The 23,738-nt window shown below is 44.1% G+C and overlaps 4 protein-coding genes and 1 long non-coding RNA gene across 8 annotated transcripts; 1 reads left to right on the top strand and 4 right to left on the bottom strand.

Annotated features, from left to right (window-relative positions):
* Positions 1–427: 427 nt before the first annotated feature.
* Positions 428–2,270, bottom strand: LOC135606878 (WAT1-related protein At1g21890-like). Its single transcript, XM_065098220.1, has 7 exons — positions 2,027–2,270; positions 1,816–1,878; positions 1,620–1,736; positions 1,304–1,541; positions 1,061–1,219; positions 822–973; positions 428–747 (listed from the first exon to the last, which is right to left on the bottom strand). Exons 1-7 carry the CDS (start codon positions 2,215–2,217, stop codon positions 576–578), a joined length of 1,092 nt encoding a protein of 363 aa, XP_064954292.1. The 5' UTR covers positions 2,218–2,270; the 3' UTR covers positions 428–575.
* Positions 2,271–4,971: 2,701 nt separating this feature from the next.
* LOC135606875 (UDP-glycosyltransferase 87A1-like) lies at positions 4,972–6,937 on the bottom strand. Its single transcript, XM_065098212.1, has 2 exons — positions 6,372–6,937; positions 4,972–6,085 (listed from the first exon to the last, which is right to left on the bottom strand). Exons 1-2 carry the CDS (start codon positions 6,877–6,879, stop codon positions 5,205–5,207), a joined length of 1,389 nt encoding a protein of 462 aa, XP_064954284.1. The 5' UTR covers positions 6,880–6,937; the 3' UTR covers positions 4,972–5,204.
* A 200-nt stretch (positions 6,938–7,137) lies between these two features.
* LOC135606872 (UDP-glycosyltransferase 87A1-like) lies at positions 7,138–10,980 on the bottom strand. Its single transcript, XM_065098207.1, has 2 exons — positions 10,431–10,980; positions 7,138–8,254 (listed from the first exon to the last, which is right to left on the bottom strand). The coding sequence occupies exons 1-2, from the start codon at positions 10,966–10,968 to the stop codon at positions 7,374–7,376; spliced, it is 1,419 nt and encodes a 472-aa protein (XP_064954279.1). The 5' UTR covers positions 10,969–10,980; the 3' UTR covers positions 7,138–7,373.
* A 319-nt stretch (positions 10,981–11,299) lies between these two features.
* LOC135606863 (uncharacterized) lies at positions 11,300–16,022 on the top strand. Of its 3 annotated transcripts, none has more exons than XR_010484991.1 (6): positions 11,300–11,439; positions 11,524–11,678; positions 11,771–11,816; positions 11,932–12,143; positions 13,785–13,930; positions 15,149–16,022. It is a non-coding gene; the product is annotated as an uncharacterized LOC135606863 (long non-coding RNA). The 3 variants fall into 3 exon arrangements; XR_010484992.1 differs by having other exon boundaries at positions 11,932–13,930; positions 15,149–15,324; positions 15,407–16,022; XR_010484990.1 differs by having other exon boundaries at positions 11,932–13,930.
* A 2,631-nt stretch (positions 16,023–18,653) lies between these two features.
* Positions 18,654–23,497, bottom strand: LOC135606858 (phosphatidylinositol 4-phosphate 5-kinase 1-like). 2 transcript variants are annotated; one of them, XM_065098193.1, is made up of 8 exons: positions 22,009–23,497; positions 21,749–21,916; positions 21,496–21,661; positions 20,889–20,999; positions 20,561–20,754; positions 20,328–20,458; positions 20,156–20,252; positions 18,654–19,380 (listed from the first exon to the last, which is right to left on the bottom strand). In XM_065098193.1, the coding sequence occupies exons 1-8, from the start codon at positions 23,178–23,180 to the stop codon at positions 19,074–19,076; spliced, it is 2,346 nt and encodes a 781-aa protein (XP_064954265.1). In that variant the 5' UTR covers positions 23,181–23,497; the 3' UTR covers positions 18,654–19,073. The 2 variants fall into 2 exon arrangements, 1 of the variants encoding a protein (XP_064954265.1); XR_010484989.1 differs by having other exon boundaries at positions 19,329–19,380; positions 20,156–20,265.
* Positions 23,498–23,738: the final 241 nt, after the last annotated feature.

The raw sequence follows: 23,738 nt of genomic DNA, 5'->3' as shown, positions 1-23,738 counted from the left end.
AATGGCACTGGTAGCACGTCTTGCATTAATTTCCTCTATCAGATGCCCGCAAGTGAGACGTCCAAACGTGTGCCTTTGAATGTTCTCTGGTGGAAGTTGAATTAGAAGGTAGATTGTTGCTGTCAGCCAAGTCCGTCCAGGAGGATGTACTGCTATAAATTTGATTTAAGCATTTTGGACTAATTATAATTATCTTAATTTAATCCTATATTAGAATTGGACAAAGGCAAAGCTCAGTGGTGGTAATTAGAGCCACTATATATATTTCCTTTCTCGCCAATCCCATTTGCATGGTGCTGTAGCCACTCTACCATCCAAGCACAACTTGCAGTGAGGTGAAGCACGAAGTTTCTGAAAAGAAAAGATGGTGGCACCAACACCAACCATGATTCCCATCGTGCATGCAAGTTGTGTGCACAAATCATGATAGTGACAAGTGATGACAAAGCTTATTGAAAGTATCAATCATATCATATAGTTCACGCATTGCGAACATTAGGAGGCATCACAAAGTTGCATACAGCAATTGTGTTGATGGTTGACTAGGTACAGACGTAGATGGAGCTCTCGTCGCCTTAAGGATTCCTCGCAGGTTGGATGTCGATGACGGCGACGTGGTCGATCGGGCTCGTCTTCACGAGTGCTGCTTCCTTCTCCCTCGGCTGCGAGGGCTCCGTTAAGTGATCTTTGCTCTTCCCCCAGATGAGGGAGTAGAGGCCGATCACTATTATGACTGCACCTAATACCCTGCAGATTGATTTCCAGCAGAAGGTGTCAGCTGTTGGTGGTGGATTGAGACGGTTAACGCTGTGGCTACGTACCTTCCTAAGGTGATCTCCTCCGCTAGAATAATGGAGCCCATTATGGCCGTGATGATCATGCAAAGAGGGTTGAAGGCTGTGACGAAGACAGGGCCTCTCTCCTTCATCACGATGCCTTGAACATAGTAAGCGACTCCAGAGCACATGATTCCCTGCAGAGGAAGGGCGACAGCTGAAGAGCTTGCGAACGTATTCTTCTTCTAATGCACGGGAAGATGCGATCCTGAGAAGCATCTTACGGAGTACACGGCGGTGAAGAGTCTTGTGTCGAATCCTATCAGCCATGGCTTGGTGCTGCGCTCCATCACAAGAGCAAGGGCTCCACCTTGTCCCGCGCCCATGAGGCATATCAAGGTGCTCAGGGAGAGCTCTGCAGGATAGGACTTCAACGTGTGCGACTGTAACATCAAAATCCACCATGATGAGCCATCTTAACGTGTTCTCGTTCATTCAAAGTTCACCGTAACTGGAACCTCTGCTACCTGCAGGATGAAGAAAGCAGACCAGCAGAAGCAGCTGAACAGCAGCATGAACGTGCCGATAAGCCAGTGGCTTTCGTTCTGGCCGCTGTCCCCGGCGTGGTGGCTCCTTCCCTTGGTCCATACGAACTCGATGATTGGGCCTGTGTATAGTATCATGAGCAGTGCACCGATCACCGTCACCAGAGTGCCGACAACCTTCGCCTGGCTACGTCGTTTCTTGATATCGATCTTCTCCATCCTAACGACACGAACAGAGGATCGCCGGTGTAAGACGCAGTTTCGTGATCTATAACTTTGATGTGTCGATAAGAATCACCTGAGGATAACGGCATTGACAAAAGTAACAGCAGGCAACACGTTGAAGAGGGCAGAGGAGAAGCTTGCTGATGTGTTCTTGGCGCCCATGTAGTAGAAGTTTTGGTCGAGCACCGGCCTGGATGAAGACACGTTAGCCAATTCTACTGGAATCGAAGCCAAGTAAGTGAAACAGTGGATGTTGGGTGGATCAGTACTCCAGGAACGCCAGAGCCATTATCTTGAGGAAGATGGCCAGTGTCATCTTGGGCCTTGTCTTCCTGGTATCAAGAGAGAGAAATCGACATTTAGATGGACTGATCTCATTCTGCTCCATGGCTGCCTCACCGGTGTGAGAGCGAAACTTATCATGCATTCACGCACATCAAATTGAGAGAGGGAGAGAAAGAGATAGAGATGGAGAGAGACCGTTCAAACCAGAGAGCAAACGGAGCGACGACAGCTGCCGCGACGGCATTCCGGTACACGACGAGCACGTAGTGGCTCATGCCGCTCTTGAGCGAGGCGACGGAGATCACGTACATGCCCGAGTACCCAAACTGCAGGAACACCATGGCCAAGTAGGGCTTCACACTCTTCCAAGCACCACCAACAGCCATGGTCTTCTCCTCCACGACCTCTGCCACCTCTCCTCTACAATGCAGAGGCTCTAAGCCCACAGCAGCCTTATATAGGTAGCGAACCAAGTCCTACCCAGTTGAACACAGGAGAATCTCGTCCATCGGAGGGCCACGGCAGGTCTTACGAGGTTCCATCACGTCCATAAACAACAGTGAGGACGAGTATTCCAAGCACTAACAAGGATTTGTGCTCGACAGAGAAGTTCGATGGGGAAGGAGGTGCTCGGACACTGGACGCTCTCTTTTGACATAGAAAAATGCGTATTGGGACGTGACTACGCAAAGCAAAGACCTTAATGGAAACAAGCACTAGTGGTTGCTGATGAGGTCTGGGCACCTATAGGTGGCAGCAGGTTGGGGAAGAGTGCCATGGTGCGCTCAAGCTCGGATTGCAGATTTTGGAGCTTATCTGAGCGACTGAAACTTGCAACCTTCCTTTAGTTCTACCTTCTCTGTCATCCAAGAAGAGTACTTAAGAAAGAAGTTGCAGAAGGAAAACTAAAAATCCTAAAGATCAATATCATATGCTGGGAATTCCTTCTCCATTTTTTGATGGTGCTGCCATTGTAAAGGACAGGCTGCTTTGTTCTATTATCTAAGAAGAATCTTAACAGGAAGGTGCATCAGATGTCAATCTTTCCTTTTTCTTTGGGGATCAGTTATCTTTTATGCCAACAAAAGATGTCAATAGGAGAAGAACCTGATTTCCACCAAATGGCACTAACTTGTAGTGTTTGACATGCACGATCAGCTGCATTTCTAACAAGGATGAAGGTTATCAAGATGAACGACAACACGAGGATGAAAGTTAAGCCTGCCAGCAATGTGCCATCAGAACAAGAATCTGAAGACAGAGAGCAGAGGTCATGGAGAATCAGCGAGGCTTAGGAGAAGTTGCATGGAACATATCTCAATCTGCTTTCATGCCCATATAATATTCTACCAAATTGAAAGAGTTCAAAAGCTTGGAACCTCCTGCCAAATTGGGGTCATGACCACCATTAGCACAGAACAATTGCATGACATTCCAAGTTTCTCCCTTGAGATGTTACAGCCACAATTCCATCGAATAATATACTATCCATTCGTCGATCTGCTAGGAAATGGTATACACGACGTGAAGGCGATCCATCAACTGAATCAAACCTGATGTGACAGGCAAAGCATGAAATCCCTGTGTTTCCAACTCAAGCCACGTAGAGCAGCAGAAAAGCTAGCTCAAAACACAACTTGTAATCAAGAAGATGATTCTGCTGTTATCCACCCAAAGTTAATGGTTTGAGCAAGCATTTTGTGCAGCTGCAATGAAGCAGATTTAGAAGACATTACAAAAGAGAAGTATTCCATAAGCATCAGAACAGAGATGAGTAAACACTGCACATATAGATGTAGCAGTACTACATCTACTGCTACATATTTGCAACATCTCATTAGAAATCACTGGCATTCGGAAAGCATGTTGTGGGTGTTAGAAGCACCAATATAGCTTTGCACAAGCAGCCCAACCATTATCAAACACATGTTGATCTTAAATCAAATGGTGCATGATCTTAAAGATGAAGTTGACTTGTCTGATTTTGATGATAATGCCTCCTTAGTAACTTCACTAAGGACCAAAAAAGATATTATATTTATCATGCTTACTGTATGCAGAGGAAAGGGATTAGACATCACGTCCATTTTGCTCTGCAGTGAGAATAGATGGAGATACAAACGTCTACCAATTGATGGGATCTTACGCTCCAACAGCAGAAACAGCTTTGTTGCTACACACCTTCAATCAATGAACTAGATGATGCAAGTTCGATTTTTACCCATTTGCAGTGAAATCACCTGATACAAATCATGCTGAATCATGGGACTGCCTCATGAAGCGCATGGTGAGTTTACTGGATGTTCTGCATCGTGTCGAGTAAGGGAAAGAAGACATCTAAGGCAGAGGAGAGGATGGTGTGCCAGTAGTTCTCCCTCGAAAGGCGAAGTTTTCCAAGGCTTATCTCAACTCGCTTCAGCTTCTCCAAGTTTAAGTTAGAAGAAGAACGATGCCGTGAAATGGCACTACCATTAGCTTCGCCAATCTCCAGTGCTTCAGTGAGGATTGAACTCAGCAACAGTAATCTGGAACTCGATTTCTACAGTAATATGAATCCAGCCAACGTACACACCACCATGAGGCTATATATCCTTCGTGCTCGTTTGTTTCCTTTTCTTTCATCCTACGACTCTTTCCTGCTACTCTTACAAGAAGATTGATGTGAAGAAGGGAAGGTTAGCAGAGCAAGTGGGGCTCGAGGAAGAAGAAGACGGTGGGTCCCGGAAGTTGATGAAACCTGTATCTCGTCTTCATCATCCACTCCTCGCTGATCTCCTTGGTAAGGCTCAAGACCTATGATCACCGTTCGGCAGGCCCACTGAGGCTTCCTTGTTCCGAGGAGGACTTCCTCCACATCCGGTGGCTCATCGGACACCAGTCGTCGGTGGACTCCCTCGTCGCATGCCCATGTACATGCTGTTAGATAAAGGTGTCCATTCTACTAGAGTTGCAGTAATCAGAATTGTAAGGCTGCTTTATGAACCAATAAACATAGGTCAAAGATACTTAAAAGAAATAATACTCTCTCCCTCGTTAAGATTTATGATGGATTCTTCTGTCTTTAGATTTTAGGTTGTTAAGTAACAAATCAATAGACCAAGCACCTCAAGACTGAAAGAGGATCATCCTCAACAAAGTCAGAACACAAACAAGAGAAGTCTTTATCACCTCAAGACTGCAAGTGGATCATCCTCAACAAAGTCAGAACACAAACAAGAGAAGTCACAGAGTTGTTATCACAGCCTAAGACCTGAGATTTTAGCTAATACTTGTCATTGGAAAACCCTCAAATGAAGTCATTGCACATCAATCAATGTTTCTGCTATTGGTCTTGCAAAGCACAACATCAGCAGCTATCGGACTAACCTCCTGATCAATCATTACACTTCATAAGGCCATGTAGGAAGGAAGTGATGCCAGTGTCGGAAGAACCACCTTCATCAATCGCTTTAAGAGAAGCCATTCGGAGTTCCGTGGCTCTTCTCCTCATCTCTGTACTCTCAAGGCCATTGGAATCCATTAGTCTCTTGACAAACATGGCGATGTCATCTCTTCCAATAACGTTGTCTTCGCCCAACTTTTCCTTCAAACTGAGACCAACCTTCCATTCTTCTACAACAAGTCGGCTATTAGCTATTTGATCCCATAGTAGGGGGAAGGTGAGCATTGGAACCCCTGCAAACACAGCTTCCAGAGTTGAATTCCACCCACAGTGAGTCAGGAATCCTCCAACTGAAGGATGATGCAGGACCCTCAGCTGGTCGCACCATGGCACCACGAGGCCCGATCTAGCACACATCTGCTGAATTCTGAGAGAGTCATCACGAGCAACCCACAGGAACTTGGGTTGGCTGGCACAGAGGCCCATTGCTATCTCTTCCATCTGTGACTTTGAGACAGAGAGGAAGCTGCCCAATGAGACATAAAGCACAGATCGTTCCATCTGGGAATCGAGCCAGCTGAAGTAGTCGTCCTCATTGCCACTGCATGGAATTGAGCCGTTCACTTGTGGCAGCATGTAAGGAATACAGGGTCCGACAGAGTACACAGGGCATGGGAGCTCTGATCGAAGTGAGTCAAGTACACGAGGCTCGAGCTCGTAGAAGGTAGTGAAGAGAACAGTTTGTGCCTTTGGAATCCAGGAGAAGGACTCCAACACTCTCTCAGTTGGCTTCTTCATTCGAATTAAGGGCATGAAGTCTGCTGATCTAAGAGAAGTTAGGCCAGGAATCCATTGCGCCAAAAGATCTCCTCCTGAGTGGAAGTCACAAGTATCAACACGATGCCACAAGTATCAGACCAAAGTACTCTTTTTGATCCTATACACGCATGCTAGAAGAAGTAAGAGAAGCAGCAAACAGATGAGACTTGAATCAGTAATGCTTACAGAAGAGCTTATGGAATTCAAGATAATTGCTGAAAGCACAACCTGCCACGATAAATTAGATTGCTATGGAGAACAATTGATCTTTCTAACATTATTTCTACGAGTGCTGCATCATCGGAAGAAGATAATGTGCCCAAGAAATAGAAAGCGGACCTATTGCGTGGTCAGGCACGGCTGCCTGAGGCCGCAACAGGCCAGGGACGCGGTCCACTTGGTAGAAAACGGAGAAGAAGGCGGCGGACATGGTGAACAGCGAGGCCACCGGGATGCCCCTGCGGTTGCCGACTGCCACGGCCCAGGGCAGGTACGAGTCGGCCACGATGGCGGCCGGCGCGGGCTCCAGCTCGTCGAGGAGGCGCTCGAAGGGGTCGCCCATCCTGGTGAACACGGCGTCGAGGAACCCGGGGAAGTCGGCGGCGCGGCCCGACTCGGAGGGGATGACGTTGGGGATGGTGCGGAGGCGGATTGCCGTCGGCGGCGGCGGGGCGGGTGCGGCGCGGAGGAGGGCGAGCCACTCCTCGGTGACGACGAAGGTGACGAGGGCGCCGTGGGCGGCGAGGAGGCGGCACAGGCACATCATGGGGTTGACGTGGCCGCGGCCCGGGTAGGGAACCGCCACCAGGTGGCAGGTCGACGAGGCGGCCGCCATGGACTGTGTCATTCTCCCCTGCGCCGCTTAATGTGTGGGTTGAGAGGTGAGAGCGAGAGAAAAGGCGCAAAATAAGTGAAGCTGGTGAAGGCCACACATTGGGCATGGCGTTTGCCCTATTGTACGTACGATATTTTTTACTGGGAGGACCACATGCAGACGTGCTTTGGCTAAGGCTGCTAAATAGACTCCGCACATTTTGATCGTTTATATCGTGTCGTATGGCGGAAGAATAAAACCAATCAAGCTGGAATCGAAAACTCAAAAGAGTCATCAATCCGACAAACATTACCATTCAATGTTGGCAGATACAGAGAATGCATAAACAGAAGTTTGATACAAGTCACAGTTGATGCACATGAGTAGCAATTCAACACACCTAGCACATTCATAGCTGATATGCATCATCCTCAAATGAAGTCGTTGGCCTTAGGTTTTAGAAAGACAAATCACAACCTAAGAGCAATATTTCCGTAAATAGTCTTACAATGCAGAATATATATTATTCAGTTTTTGCACTGCTTAAGTCCTTTTAGAAAAGAAATGATGCTGCCGTGTGATGAACCACCTTCCTCGATCGCTTTAAGAGAAGCCCTCTGCAGTTCTCTTGCTCTTCTCCTCATCTCTTTACCCTCGACGCCACCGTCCGAGTCCATGAGTCTCTTGACAAGCATGGCAACATTATCTCTTCCAACAATGTTGTCTTTCCGCAACTCTTCCTTCAAACTGAGACCAATCTTCCATTCATCGACTACAAGTCGGCTATTAAGTGGTTGATCCCATGCTATGGGGAAAGTGAGCATTGGAACCCCTGCAAATATGGCTTCTAGTATTGAATTCCACCCACAATGAGTCAAGAATCCTCCAACCGAAGGATGATGCAAGACCCTTAACTGGTCACACCATGGCACGACAAAGCCCGATTTACCACATACCTCCTGCATTCTTGGAGAGTTGCCACGAGCAACCCACAGAAACTTGGTTTCACTGGCACGTAAGCCCATTGCAATCTCTTCCATCTGAGATTCCAGGACTGAGTGGAAACTGCCCAATGAGACATAAAGTACGGATCGCTCCTTCTGGGAATCGAGCCAACTGAAGTAGTCGACATCATTGCCACTGCATGGAATTGACTTGTTCACTTGCGGCATCATGTAAGGAATACAAGGGCCCACAGAATACACAGGGCATGAGAGCTCTGATCGTAGCGAGTCAATTACACGAGGCCCGAGCTCATAAAATGAAGTGAAGAGAATGATTTGTGCTTTTGGAACCCAATTGGCAGACTCCAACGCTCTTTTTAGTGTCGTCGCCATTGAGATGGACTTGACATCAGCTAATCTAAATGAAATTAGGCCAGGAACCCACTGTCCCAAAAACTCTTCTCCTGAGTAGAAGTTAGAAATATCACAATTATGCTGTAAGTGTGAGACCCAAATATTCTTTTTGATCCTATGCACATATGCAAGATGAATTAAAAGGAGCAACAAATAAGAAAATCACTGAAAGCACAAACTTGATATAATTCCAGTCCAGATTCTTATGTGCAAATTGAACTTTTAAACTGAATCATGTTTTACCTTCATATAAAATGAAACATAAGTAAAAAATTACTCTTTTGGCATAACGGAAGCATGAAGTTCTGTACTATACAATGGATCTATTTTAAAGAAAGGTATAATTGAATTAGTCTTTTTGGTAGGATGAGCCTTGATAAAATAGTACAATTGTTCTTTTGCAAGCAATCAGGATTGGAGTCACCAAAACAACCTCTCTATTTTTAGGGGTAAGACTATTTATTAACTCTCCTCAAACTTAAAACTGGCTGGAACCTCAAGAAGGCCCTAGCTTTGTTCTATGAATTATGCGACTGAATACAGATCTTGTTGATGGTATGGCAACCTACTAAAAGAGAATTAAAAGAAACGCCACAATTTGCAAGCATATGGTGTGTTTCCATCTTATGATCAAACTACAAATTGGTTTTCAGAGAGAGATTTTGAAAAGAGAGAAAGAGTCCAGCAGGCATATGATGATGTCTTATAAATAATGCATGCATACCCCCTTACACTAGGCTTCTAGGGGTCTTATGCATTTCCTGCCAATCTCCTTGGAGGCAGCGAATGATCCTATTGACGATTTCAAAATAGGAAAGCGAACATGGTAGAAGACTAACTTATTAAGTTTGTTGAACCTGAACACTGGCCCAGTGCTTACGTTCAAGTTAATAGGTTAATAGTTGCATGATCCTTATAAGTAACTCTTAGTCCGCTTCCAACGGGTGATGTGACACTAAATTGGGGTTGTTAAAATATAATACTTGGATAGGCACAATGTGATTAATCAAATTTCACCCACAACAAACCCCTACTCTTCAAGGTTGATCTTGACTAAGCTGATGAGAGTCTGTGGTCCAGACTAGCTTATATACATTAAAATGCATTTCTTGCACTAAGTTGATGTGGGTAGTTTTAAGCTGCAGCTGATCATTGCTTCAAGGGAGTGATTGCCACAATTTTGAGCCACGTACAATGAAGAATTTTAGGGATTGTCATGACTTTATTTCATAAAAAATCAAGAGTCACCATTAGTATCACCAATAAAAGATTGACACATGGACAGAACCACACATTGGACTCTTTAAGAAATTCCACTGTGACCTATCAGTTCACCTGCCACATCAGCACTGGGTTTTTTTTTAAAAACCAAGCTGTTCGAAATCTCCATACCATAAAAAGGATTTAATTCAAAGGTAAGGGTATCCACTTTTTTTCATTGCTCCCAATTACCATATTTCCAATTCCATCTATTCTTGCAGGACCCTATGGTTTCAGCTCCACGAGTCCACCTTGGAGAATTGCCACCTTAGCAATTTCCACCGCCTACTTGGAACATGCTTCGTCAATGTTGGCTTCAATTCTCCTCCTCGGGCAGACAATCGATTAAGGTCTCCTCAATAAGAAACTTCTAAGAGACCAAATTTCACATTTTTGGGTAATGAACAATCAAATATACTTGTCCCATGATGCTAAGCATCATTACGTTAATTATTTACATATTTTTAGATCTCAATGAGTGGTTAATGAGCAGGTTTGCTCAGGAAACTCCTTTTCTTGAGATTACGCTAGTTTAAATTTGATAGTATAATTTGCTACATGGATTTTGATGTTTGTGGTACTCCAAACAATGTTATTGAACTCACCCTTTATCTTTTATTTAAGGGTTATTTTCAAATCTATTAATTGGATTTCATTCTGCCAGAAATAATAATTATGGTTAAGAAGTACCTGATAGGTTTATAATTAAGCAAAAACCCATCTCAATTATCAAGTTTTGTTATCTATATTTAACATACCCAACTGAGATGCAAGAATTCTAAAAAAGTCACAAGATTGTTGCACGATTCTAAATAATTGGAGTCAATAATTGCCCCAAAAGCTTAAGACTGGTAGGAATTCAGTTACCCTTTCTAAATTTCTCTCTCAAAGTGCAGCATCAGAAGAAGATATAGAAATTAAGATTAAAGAAAAAAAAAAAAAACATAGGGAAATGCGCGAGAAGACCTGCGACGTGGTCGGACACAGCCACCAGAGACAGCAGATGACTAGGGATGCGGTCGAAGTGGTAGAGAACGGAGAAGGCGGCGGGGGATATGGTGACCAGCAAGGCCACCGGGATGCCCCTGCGGTTGCCGGCAGCCACCGCCCACGACAGGTACGAGTCGGCGATGATCACGGCCGGCGGGAGATCCAGCTCGTCGAGGAGGCGCTCTAAGGGGTCGCCCATCTTGGTATAGACGGCCTCGAGGAAGCTAGGGAAGTCGGCTCCGCGGCCCGCCTCGGAAGGGATGACGTTAGGGATGGTGCGGAGGCGGACGGCGGCAGGCGGCGGGACGGCGTCGGCGGCGTGGAGGAGGGCAAGCCACTCCTCGGTGACGACGAAGGTGACGACGGCCCCGTGGGCCGCGAGGAGGTGGCACAGACACATCATGGGGTTGATGTGGCCGCGGCCCGGGTAGGGAACCGCCACCACGTGGCAGCTCGCCGCAACGGCTGTGGCATTAGCCGCTTTTGCGTCGAGATTACGGGGCTCGGGATCCATGTGTGCCCTCTTCTTTTGGGGGTGAGAACCGCATTGTATATGAGTAGTGAGTACACGTGCTCTAAATCGATTGCACGTGTCAAAACGGGTTGCATTTTTAATTTAAATTGGATTATATGTTTTTAACCGAATTTAAATTGGATTTAAACTAAAAAAAAATTGCAGTATTCCAAGTTCGAACGAAGTTTTCAGGTTTAATTTTTGTCGAATATTAAAATAGAGAAGATTAAAAATATAGGACTATTTCTCGAAAAATAGTTTTTCTAAAAGAGAGCACCTTTTATTTTTATTTTTTTGAACGTCACCTGTACAATGACGGTTATAGCGGAAACGAGGAAGGAAACGGACGGCCTCTCCATGGCGTGGTCTCTGCTTTGCCTCTATCGTCCTCCTTTCTGCAGCGTGAGTAGAGGTTCATCCTTCTCGCTCCCAAGCTCACTGTCCTTCCCGACTTCCTCTCCTGCCTTAGAGGTATTACCTCGTTCCTCCTTTTCTCTATCCTTACCCTCTCCTCTCGCTGACCCAAAACTCCGATCTCGTTGGCCGCTGTCGTAGCACCGAGGGGCCCTATCCATTTTCTGGCGGAGTTCTCGCGCCAGGACACCAAGGGATCCTCTGTGAATGGACAACAAGGTCGCCTAGGTACCCTCTGACGAGGAGCTCATGGCGCTCCGGGATGACGTCTCCAATTACATGACGAAAGCGACCTCGTGAGAAACCAAAACTCTCAATTCTCTCGGGATTTGGTTGGTTTTTTTTTTTTTTGTGTGTGTCAAAGTTGCGATTTTGATGGTGTCCTCAGTGCGGGTTTCACCTCATTCGAACCACCAAATTGCGGGGTTTACCAGGTTGGGATGCGAAGCTCTTCTCTTTTGGGGCCGTTGGTTTGATTTTTGTTGGTTAAATGAGCTAAAGTTGTAATTTCTTTTAGTTTTTCTCTCTCTTTGTGATCACAACTAGCAGAAGGGGTTCAATAGGCTAACGATTGAGAGATTGAAGGAGATTTGGTGTTATAGGAAGATTAAGCATGAGATGGGGCTGCCTTGTCGAGGGCAGAGAACAGAGAATAACTGCCGCATGCTCAGGGCAAGAAGGTTGCTGTTGCTGGCAAGAAAGAGAGCTGCTCGTTAAGTAATCTGTTCACCACATATTCTCTTAGAATTGCTTCGACCGTGGTGAGTTATGTTCTGTTGACAACAATTTCTACAGGCCCTTGTGGGTGTTAATAATCCAACTATGTGATGGAGAAACTTTTTCAGGTTCTGTTGTTGCTTTATGAAATGCACCAATACCATGGTTGACTTGTGATTGAATTACACGGTTCATTATTGAGTCATAATATTGGCATTTTCTACTCTTAAAACTTTAAAACTTAATATTTATGTAACTGAGTTGCCGTTTTCCATCATGACCCTGATAAGCTTTTGCTGCAAATTATTTTGTCGTTTAAAATAATCTTTGTGTTGCTAACTCATGGCTACTGAGTCTTTTATAGTAGTTGACTGAGGCCCCCTCCACCCCACCTTGAAAGATGCACCGGTAAGGCTTAAGATGTTATTTATGTTTTCCCATCTGTGGACTTTAGTTTCACAAATTTGTCATAGCCATCATTGAGTCACTGATTCTTTTGGATTCATCAAAGATTTATGCAACGTTTCTCTGAGTGATCCTTTATTGTTTTAGAGCAAATACTTGGTTGTCGCATAGCAAATCTTTGGGAGTGTCATTCTACAATAATGATTAATGTTTATAATAACCATACCATGGTGATATTATCAGATACTGAATTCTATTTTATCTTTTTTTTTTTTTTAGTTTATAATAATTATTTCTTGGCTATGATAGGAAGAAAGTTGTTTCTGTAGCTGAATTTGCACCTGCAAATACATTTCCACATTGAACAATATTCGTAGCATGCAATCGCTTTAAGTATGATTCCTGTATTCATTGTTAAGATTCTTAGTGCGCACTACCTATGGCAATTATTTTGCTTGAACCTGATTGTTTGCACAAGATTCTTTCCCTAGCTCAGTCGCATAACTAAATTAGGACTTAAAGATTGAACTCTGGAACAACTTTGCTCATTGCTGTAATAATTCTCTTGGACCATTCTTTTAGTTTCCTCCTTAAGAACGATAACCTTATTAAGTTGGTTCTTTTTACTTCTTTTGCAATTATTGTAAGATCACGTTGATCATATTTGACTGAAGTTGCTTTTAGATATTGGAAGAATGTTGTAGTCTAAAAATGATTAAAATGATACATGCAACTCTTTCTAAATGAATGAGATGATAGACGAGGTAGACCCCGGATACAAGTAGCAAATCACAGTGGTCTTTTATGTGGTTATGATTTGCATATGCGAATGGTTATCTTTCTTGTCCAATTACTTTTGGCTATTCATATGAATTATAGTCATGTGATATCTTCAATCTTCTTGTTGATGTATGTTTGGTTTTGAGGAATGAGTACATTTCATCATACATCGTAGCTTTACCGTGAAATGTGGGAGGTCCTCCGCTGTATGTGTTTGGCTTCACAATAATTGTTTTCTTATTCCATAGTGGAATTGCCTCAACTAAAATGAGTACATTTCATCATACATTGTAGCTTTACTGTGAAATGCGGGAGGTCCTCCGCTGTATGTGTTTGGCTTCACAATAATTGTTTTCTTATTGCATAGTGGAATTGCCTCAACTAAGCAGAGTTAATTTCTTTTCCAATTTTAGATGAAAAGCTGAATACTGAAATGACAAAATCGAATATACAGTTTCTGATCTCTGACTCTTATATCATTATGGATTGAATTGAGACAGGTAGAGCTCCCAAAAATTCATGATATGTGATAGGCATTTGCGGAGGGGACATCATTTTGTGAAAGAGAACAAGGAACTTCAAATCCAGTTTGCTTTTGCTACTTTTGACTTCCATCTAATTCTCAGTGATGCTTATGTTGAAGAAGGTAGTTAACTGTCACTGAGTGCTTTCCTTAATGCAATGGAGCCAATTGAATCTATTTTTCTTCTGTTTGAACTGGTTACTGAAGCAATCTATTCGAATGTGTTTATGCTGGTTTCAAAAGAAAGATTGCACAGACCTTAGAAACAACTCAGATCTTTCTTTTCTTAATGGAAAAGGGAATTCCAAAAACTTGGATGGGAAGAGCGTGAGTGATGATGCCATACCTAATGGCAAGTCGGTAATGCGGATCAATGCAATTTGTTTTAAATCACTATCTCCTGCAGGTTGTCTACCTATGCGGTGACCTGAAATTTCCTTTTCTAGAAAATTGCCATTTCTAAGAGAAGGTTTTCAGCCAAATGGAGAAGAAATGGTTTATCTAGCAGAACCCAGATTGTAAAAAGTCAAGATATGTGGTTGTTATTGTTGTGTCGTTCTTGTTCTTTTTACCGTTGTTCCTTGTGATTTTATTCAAGTTTAAGCCTCAGACATATGTTATATATGCACTACTTGAGACCTTATCCTCTGAAGCTGATGCCGTGCACTAAAATGGGAATGCTACTTAAGTTGCAACATAAGTGGCATATTACAAACTTACCTTCGAAGAATTAATTGGGACCTCTGCTCATGATTTTGCATAAGCAATTACATGGTATGTTTAATTAGGCTCTATAATTTTCTTTGTATGGTTGTATAAGCACAATCCTGTCCTTTCTGTCCAATGATCTTTAAGACTTTGATCATTCATTTTTTTTATTCAATTTTATAGTCCACATAATTGATTTGACATGTATTACTGAGGCTTGAACTTAGTTGGATACAGGTATCTAAACATGCTAAGTCACAACTAGAATATTGATACAGTAACATGCTAGAATAATTAAAGCCTGTTTAACTTTAATACACTACTGGCAACTCAGGAACTCTTGTGCTGGCATCAACATGAACTCAGTTTTAACTAAGAAATATGTTGACAACGGTAGCATACTCGGGTTTCAGAGTGCTGAGATGGCTGACGTTTTGTTGCGGTCTCCACAGCTACAAAAACCTATCCAAAATAAGTCATTTTTAGCTGCGCGAGCAAGGTTCACTCTGATTCGAACCCTCTCAAAATTTTATTTGGTATAGTTTCACTCCACTTTGTTGACTTTTGAATTTCTAAAGCTATATGGAGATTACCAGCACTTTGAAATTGCTTAAATTTTGTCATGTTCTGCAGACAGATGATAGAAGGCAAAGAATGGCCACTGTTTGTTGCAGGCGGGAACAAAGCATTCATGTGTGTCAAACATGACTGGAAGCAGAAACACTATCATTCTTATGAGTGTTGCGAAATAGTCGATGGCTCTGCAGAGTACAAAGTTCGAGGGACAAGTTCAAGCGCATCACAGATAGGTATCATTAGATTTGTGTGAGAGCCTGTCTCCAGCGTATGGTACCTGCAGAGATGTCTTACATGAGGTGGTGGATGCTGCAGCGGCTTCAACATATGCACTTGTTGTTCCTGCTACGCCATGTGAGCTGCCACCAGTTCATGCTTCTCACAAGTAGGATTGCAGTACAATGGGAGTGCTCATCAAGTGACCAAACTCTGTTGCAAGCTTCCAACAAGCCATGTCCAGATCTTGAGAAATGAGAAAGCATAGAAGGAGCCAACACTATGCCTGTGGATCTCTGCCTTGGATTGCACCTCTTATCTCTCTTATATTAGTATCTTAGATCGAAATGTTGCAGTTCCAGAGAAACAAATCCCTACCTTGGATTTGGGTTATTGCTGTTCTACCGCAAATGATTATGTTTCTGGCAGGCATCCCCAATATCTACTTGACTGCAGTGCTACCCATGATCTTACTGCCACACTCTCCTATTTTATTTCTTTTGGTACATTTCCTCCTAACTTATTGAGCTGGAGTCGATAGCATGCTTTGACGAAGTACAAGATTCCAATGCACACAACTACAATGTACAGTTAGACCAAATTATAACAGAGGATCAAAATAGATATGACTTGTGGTGATGATTAAGTAGCATTATATCATCCCACCATGTTTCATGATGTTTCAACGAGCAGTTGTGGAATAATGTTTTTGATATTACTTGAGCTAAAGATACACATCTTTCAATTATTGTTTATTATTGTTCCGTGAAAATCCTAATTCGATTGATTTATAAAGATTTGATGGATATATTACGATTAATTTTTAATTTAAATATTTAAAATTAATAATCTAGTTTTAATAAAATTAATAGATTAGTTATCTAATATTAGATCATGATTAGAAGCTCAAGTAAAAAAATATTGTTATGATAAATTATCAATTTTTTATGATTATAATATTTTCTATAGTGAATTGACAAACTCGAGTGATGAGATGATTTTAGACACATTGATTTGATAATCGTAAATTAGAGAGTTTAAATATTAAATCTAAATAAATGATAGTATGAACATTAAATCTTCATAAAATAATTTAGATATTGTGTAACATCATATGTGGAATTAAATTAAAGATGTCATTTATTGACGAAGTGGGGGACGTCTCTTCCTGTGCTCGGGTCACTCGGCCCAGACACAAGGCGTAGGGAGGAAGAGCAAGCCACCGGATGGCCGGGCGCTGTCGGTGGTTCTGCAGCACCGAGAATGGGCAGGTGAGGGAAAAGGTGAAAGCAGCGACGCCAACACTGTTTGCATTTACACCTTGACGAGCTTTGTTCCGTTCCTGTAGCCGCTTTGAGCTGCAAGCGCATTCACCCCCGCCCTGCCCTCTCCCCGAAAAGGAACGCTGGGATTTATGGGGATGGCTGGAGTCAGGAAGGGAACAATTCCCCTCTCTTCTTCGTATGATGTCAACTCTCATCGGGGAAGAATGAACAGTGTCCGTGGGTCAACTTTGGCTTCCTCCTCGTGAAAGTGAATGGCGTCTGCAAGGCATTAAAGAAGAACTTGCCACCGAGTCTCCTTCTCCTTTAATTGGTTTCATCCGTTTCAGCAAAACCCATTAATTACGAGGCAGGAAGGAAAACTTGGTGGTCTCCCATATTTAATCTGCTCACACTTCTCCTCTCGAAGCTAGTCTTGCATTTAATAGGCCATGCCAATGTGGTGTCTGCCCTGTTCACAACCTGGCTGTTGTCATGCCATGGGGGAAGGGAGAGGTGACATCCACGGCAAGAGATGAGAAAGAGAGAGGCAGGGGATAGATAAAGGAGCTGATTAAGAACATCCACGGGAGTCTCTGACCACGTTCACATCCAAGCCATGGAGCGGAGACTGACATAAAGCAAAAGCCTTAATATTCGCATGTGGAAGCTCCCAATGCCGTATAGCCAAACGCCAACACCGCATTCATTGGATTGCTGTGTTTTGCTCAAACACTGCAGACAAGCCCCAGACCGGCCGGGCCATCAACAGTAGGAGAAGACAGGGACGTGGTAGTGGCTCCATCCCCTCCATTTTTCTCCTCCTCTTCCATTAATCCAATGGGACTTGTTAATGCAATGACATGGACAAGTTTCATGGGGTACGTGAGATCTCGAAAGATACAGATGCGGTGCATGGATGGATTCGGTAACATGCTTTAGGTTGCAGGCTTCGTCGACAGTCGTCATCGCAAGAAGCGCTCTCTCTCTCTCTCTCTTCTGCTGCTGTACTTGCAGCTGCTTGATATAAACAAGCATTGCGACCTCTATCATCGTGTACTCCGCATAGGTTAAAGACCGAAGACTGTGGCCAGTTCATCAGGTTATAATAGTAGCAGCAAAAGTAGAAACGAGATGGAAGTACGGAAAGGCTCATGCCCTGACACAGACTTTGACCTCATGAGAGCAACGAGGCGCAGACAGAGAGAGCGAGGGGGGAGAATAGGAAGAGGAGGGCACGACGTCCGATGTGCCTCCCTCCCTCTCTCTGATACCTGTTGACAGAGTGAGTATATAGAAACGCTTTTGTGAATTCGTTAATAGATAGATAGATAGATAGATATTAAAATGCTTTGTGAAGTCATACGAATAATTATTTCTAATTTTTTTTATTTCTGAGAATTAAAAAAGTGCTACGAAGAAATTTTGAAACAAGAAATTAAAATATGAGATTTAGCGACTTCAAATAATTTTATAAAAATTAAATATAAAGGTAAAAAAAAAAATTGCCCCAATGGTGGATCCCAAAACAGTGGTGGCGGTAAGTGTTCTTACAGTTCTTGCATAGTTTCGTTACCATCGGATGCTCCCCAATCATGTGATGGGCTCAGTAACCAATCAAAAGTTGCAGTTAAAGAGGACCCACATCCACAAGACACGACAGGAAGCCACGTGGATAAGTCCATGGTACTCGCTAGTCAAACCAATCCAAGGCTGCCTCCCAAGAAATCAAAAGGCCAAAAGGATGAGGAAAAGAAGAATTAACATTGAACTTGGAACAAAGGAAGGAGATAAACCAGAGAGAGAGAGAGAGAGAGAGAGAGAGAGAGGGAGAGGGGATCAGCAGCGCATCTTCCATGTCGCACTTTTCTCTCCTTTTGATGCCATTCTCCCTCACACTTTTTCCCACCTCCAATGCCCCTCGGTTTAACCCTTCCACAAGCTACCAAGTGTAGCAGCATAAGCTTTCTCTGCATCCTCTGCAAAAGCTTACCCCCCCAGCCATTTAAGTACTGGGAAAGGAAGGAACAATAACAGAGAGAGAAGATGAGCGAGAGAGAGAGAGAGAGAGAGAGGTGTCTTAGTCACACAAACAGCTGGTGCAATTAAATATCTGTATTTTACTTCCCTATCCTCATAAAAAACATCATCAACATCATCATCCACCTTATTCTATGCCCCTAACAAAAGCTTGCTTAGAGATTCCTTCATTTCAGGAAGTAAAAGAATTCTACTCCCTCCCTATCATCAGAAGGAAAAAAGATTAAAAACAAAAGGTAAAGTAAAAAAAAAGAAACGAAATTCAACTCTCCCTCACCCCAATGACCATGTACACATCTTTCACCATGGCTGAGCTTCAAAATTCAGCCTCGGCCATCAACTTTAGCAACCATAAAATTGCCTATATAATCACACAATGCAACTCCATGCTGCACATATGTATTAACATTTGATGCATGTTGCTCCCACTGCTGCAGCGATCCTCTGTGCAATGATAGCTCATGTTAATCATCTTCCACGAAGATTCTGCCAATGAAATCCTGGAACCTTCTCGAGTAGAGCTTGGGGTCCACCGCCGAGATGGAATTGGGATCGACGTGCAGCGATTTGTAGGCATGCTCCAATTTTTTAGTGATGTCGTAGTCCTGGAGGATATCGATTATACCAAAGCAGAGCAGCACATCATGGAGCTCACCACTTCGTGTTGGCGTAGATAACCCACCACCAGCTACAAGAAATGGCTCGGACTCTGTTCTTGTAATGCGCTCTGCTCTTGCAGGCATGTTTGCACCCAGACGGATCGATGGTTTCCTGTTCATTGCAAAGAAATTTCGATATAGATGATATGATCAAGAGAAACATTACAACAACAGGAACAATTGTCCTTGAAACAGGAAATGTAATCATTCTACAGAAGATAATTAAGAGATCATGTTCTCTCCTTTTGCTACACATGAAGCACACCTAGGACTCAAATGATGCCATATTCATCCCATGTAGGCCAACTAGATGACAGTGGAGCTACATCATGATGAGAACCACATCATGCCACTTACAATTGCTACGTGGGGCCTGATGAAGGAGGAAAGAGTCCATGAATTTTATAATGATCCAATTACTCCATCCACGGGAACAGAAGTAGATCATTGGCTGATGACTACTTGACAGTTTACAAAGCAACAGCTTTAACGGGTTGAGTTAGCAAAATGATTAATTAATTGCAGATGTATGAAAGCATAAAAGAGAATAAATAATTAGTTCTTGGAGCTGTGTTCTATGGACAAAATTCGGAAACAGTGATCCCCTATCTCTGATGGTAGCAGACAATGACTCCTAGAATTACTCTACCACAAGGTTCTCTATGAAAAGCTAACTTGGATTTACAAAAGCACTCATCCAATTAGCACAAATTGCAGTAAAAGAAGGCATCTGAAATCTAGTTTTCCACCATACCAAGAATGAAGATTAACCGGAAGCACCACTTTTCTATCACACCATGCATCACTAATGTTGCTCAAGGAGCATGTAACACCACTAAGCTTTTAATCAGAAAACATGCATTGAACTCAACAATGATAAGACATACCGTGTGTCCAGCATCTGATCATCTTGACAGGTTGACGCTGAGAAGCTCAAGTCAGACCAGGCTTCTCCACGGTGAAATGAGTCTTTGTCATATAATTCTGATCATCATTTCTATGATTAGATCAATGTCAGATTCATGAACTGTTTACAGTTAAAATCAAGCTTCGACTTACTTGGTAAATCCGGAAATGGTGACAGGCTTATTTTAGAAGCTGAGAGATGATCACAGAAGTGTACTCCCACCAGGAGACTATAATCCATAATCCCCTCTGCTTCTAAGAACTCGCAGTCCTTCTTGATTTGTCTACAAGGTGATAAAGGTTCTATCAGACCAAAGAACACAAAGCGGAGATTGAAACAAACCAAAGCAATCAATCAAATTTCTAGTATTAGAATGTGATCTTACTCGAGAAGCTCTATGTACCAAGACGTTTTAAGGCGAAATACAAAGTCGAGGTCGAGATCCTTAAGGGTTGTTGTCTCATCAATCTCACCCTCAGCCTTGTCAGTTGTTCGGCCATGGGAAGAACCTTTCAAATCAAATCTTCTATGTATTTGATATCCAGAGCAGAACAAATTACCCATAACAATGAAACGGACCTGGATTCCAGCCAACATACATGTGTCAGAAGATCAGATAATAACAAATATATGTAGAAATTACAATAAAAAGTGAAGCCATGTGGTTATGTTACTGTAATATAACACAAGCTTATGCTTAAATATTTGCATACCTTCTGACCACCAATTGGTTTCACACAATGCACACCATAGAATCTCGTCACTAACGAATTCTCACAGTGACATACATGTCGGTAATAACTGGGTAACATCCTAAGGAGTACCTGCAAGTGCATTGCAAAACAAATGGAATCAGTATCAAGGGCCATACTTTGCAAGAAACGTACACAAAATACATGAGTATTACCAGCCGAAAAAAATCTCAAATTAACATTGTTAAATTCATCAAAGACCCCAAGGGAAAAATTAAGTGTTTACTTTGAAACAAGTAATAAAACCAACTCCAAAATAAACAGGCTTGGAAGCATTGATCACTCCCAACTGAAGAACAAAAAGGAACCCACAGTGTGTTATAGCACAATGTCATTTCACTAGTTATATAAATACCAATGGCCAAAAGAAAAACCCCAATCTATATCAAAACTATTAACAATTAAATTTATCAATGCCTTTTCAAGTTCATCTGCAATAATTGAATAATAAAACATGTCTTTCTTTCCCACAACAAATGAAATGACTCGACGAAGGTGATCCATAACTAGAAGACCTGGAGAATCCACAATTTTGGTAAAGGAAATCCTGGAGAGCTAATCAGCTAACCTTCACTTCAGATTTCTTTACTGTCTTAATCATAAATCGATCATCCTGGGTCAGGAAAAAGAAGCTGCCACTCTTCCCAGGGGAAGACAGCTCCCTCAATGCGTCATTTCCACAAATAGCTAACATATAATCTGCCGGATCCACCGAGAACAACTTCCTCAGGTGCCTGCAATCCAAGAACCAAATCACATACTTTCATCAATTAAAGACGCAAATTCCATTAAGCTAGAAATCATTCGAATAAAAAAAATACCCGAAGACCCTGGGGCAGTAGTCCTTCCAGCGGAATTCGACCGACTGGTGGGGTGGAGTAGTCTTTGATCCCTCAGGAGGAAACCTTGTCCAGAACTTCTCCATCGGATCGAAATCTGCTGGCCTCAGCTCCCGCAGTTGAGTCGATCCTGGCTTTCCAATCGAGTATCTGAGTCCAAAAACCAAATCGACGAAACAATTCAGTGCTTGCATTCATGGGTCAATCTTAGCAATTGCAGAATAAACCCTTTGACCATCTACCTAATGCCTAATTGAAGGTTTAACATCAGATCGTAGTTCTTGTGCCCCTTCGATATTGTCTGCCCCGGCTTCTTTGCCTCCTGCATCAACAAGACGCTGGGCCTGCGTCGCTGGTGCACAGACCCGATGAGGGTGCCACTTCCATGGTCGAATGCCAAACCATCTTTGTACATCATCGATGCCTCGAGGGTGTCGATGATATCGCAGGTGATGTCCCCTGCGTCTCCGTCCGACTCCCAAATGCAGATCCTGGGGAAGTTCTTCTCGGCCGCCGAGCTCCCCCTACCGGCCGCTCCTCCATCGACCGACGACGACCGCTTCCTGGGAGCAAGGACCAGCGGTGCAGTTGGCGCCGATCCATCATACAACTGAAAGAAGGGGTTTCTCCTCCCGTCGGTCTCCTTCCAAGCAGCAGTGGCGGCGGGGTAAAAGGTTCCGTTGAGGGCCTTCGGCTCGCCGCGGTTCCAGCTGCCGACGTAGCAACTGCCGTCCGGCCAGGTGAAGACGCCGCTGCCCCTTGGGACGCCGTTCTCCCACTGGCCGTCGTATCGGTTGCCGTTAGCCCAGATGAGCGCGCCGCGGCCGTTGATGACGCCGCCCCGCCACTCGCCCACGTACTGGTTGCCATTCCGCCAGACGTAGCGGCCGCGGCCCTCCTGAAGGTTGCGCCGCCACATGCCCTCATAATAGTCGCCGTTGGCGTAGGACTTGCTGCCGAATCCGTGCTTTCGGTCGGCCACCCACTGGCCGCGGTAGGTGTCTCCGTCGGCTCCTGTGAAGGTGCCGAAGCCCTCCATCCGGCCGGAGCGGAAATCGCCCTCGAAGGTGGCGCCGGAGGGCCAAGAGAACTTGCCCTTCCCAGTAGCCTTCCCCCGCCGCCACTCCCCCTCGTACATACACCCGTCCGCCCAAAGGTACTTCCCACGCCCGTGCGGCGCGCTGCCCACGAACCCTCCCGTATACAGGTCCCCGTTCGGTAGCACCTTCTCCACCGCCGCCTCCTCAGCGGAGTCGACCGTAGGCGTCACCCTCCGCCCGCCTCCCCCACCCTGCGATCTACCCCTAGGATGAACAGGAGGCTTTTCCCCGTCCTCAGCCGCCTCCTCCACGCCGGCTCCGGTAGTGGTGGTGCCAACGGTCGCGTCGCTATTGTCATCAGCAGGTCGCCGCATTCTACGTCCTCCCCCGGCGATCGCGAGCCCTAATCGCTGGCCGTTGCGACGCGCATTCCTCACCGATGAATGCAGATCCAGCGCCTGTTTCCTCCTCCCCCAAAAGATGGCTCTTTTCCGAAGCGAATCAAGACCCAAGCCGAACCGGAGAACAAAGACAGGAAAGGGTCTCCAAAAAAATGAGATGAGTTGATAGACGGAGAGAGAGAGGACCAGAGAAGAGAAAAGATTGTTGTCGAGAGAGGACGCGGAAGAGGAGAGGAAGGTCTGCCACAGTTGCCGCTTTACCCTTCGTGTAGGAAACGTTGCAGCCGCGACGCGAGAGAGAGAGAGAGAGAGAGAGAGAGTAGTAATAATACAATCCAACGACACTTATACTGATCCGCGGAGACACCGTATCGTGTCGCAATGACGATAATGCTTCTAGACTCATCCTTAATTACCCAACAGACCATTCGTTCCAACTGTCAGCCCCCGAGGACTATTTACCAGGATCGCCAAACCCACACGGTGCACAGTTTACCATATTACTCCCTCTGATTCGATCAACTGAAGTAC

This window comes from Musa acuminata, chromosome BXJ1-2, assembly GCF_036884655.1.
Source record: "Musa acuminata AAA Group cultivar baxijiao chromosome BXJ1-2, Cavendish_Baxijiao_AAA, whole genome shotgun sequence".
Taxonomy (NCBI): Eukaryota; Viridiplantae; Streptophyta; class Magnoliopsida; order Zingiberales; family Musaceae; genus Musa; species Musa acuminata.
Note: the sequence above shows the minus strand (reverse complement) of the source record. Positions and strands in the feature narration are given on the sequence as shown.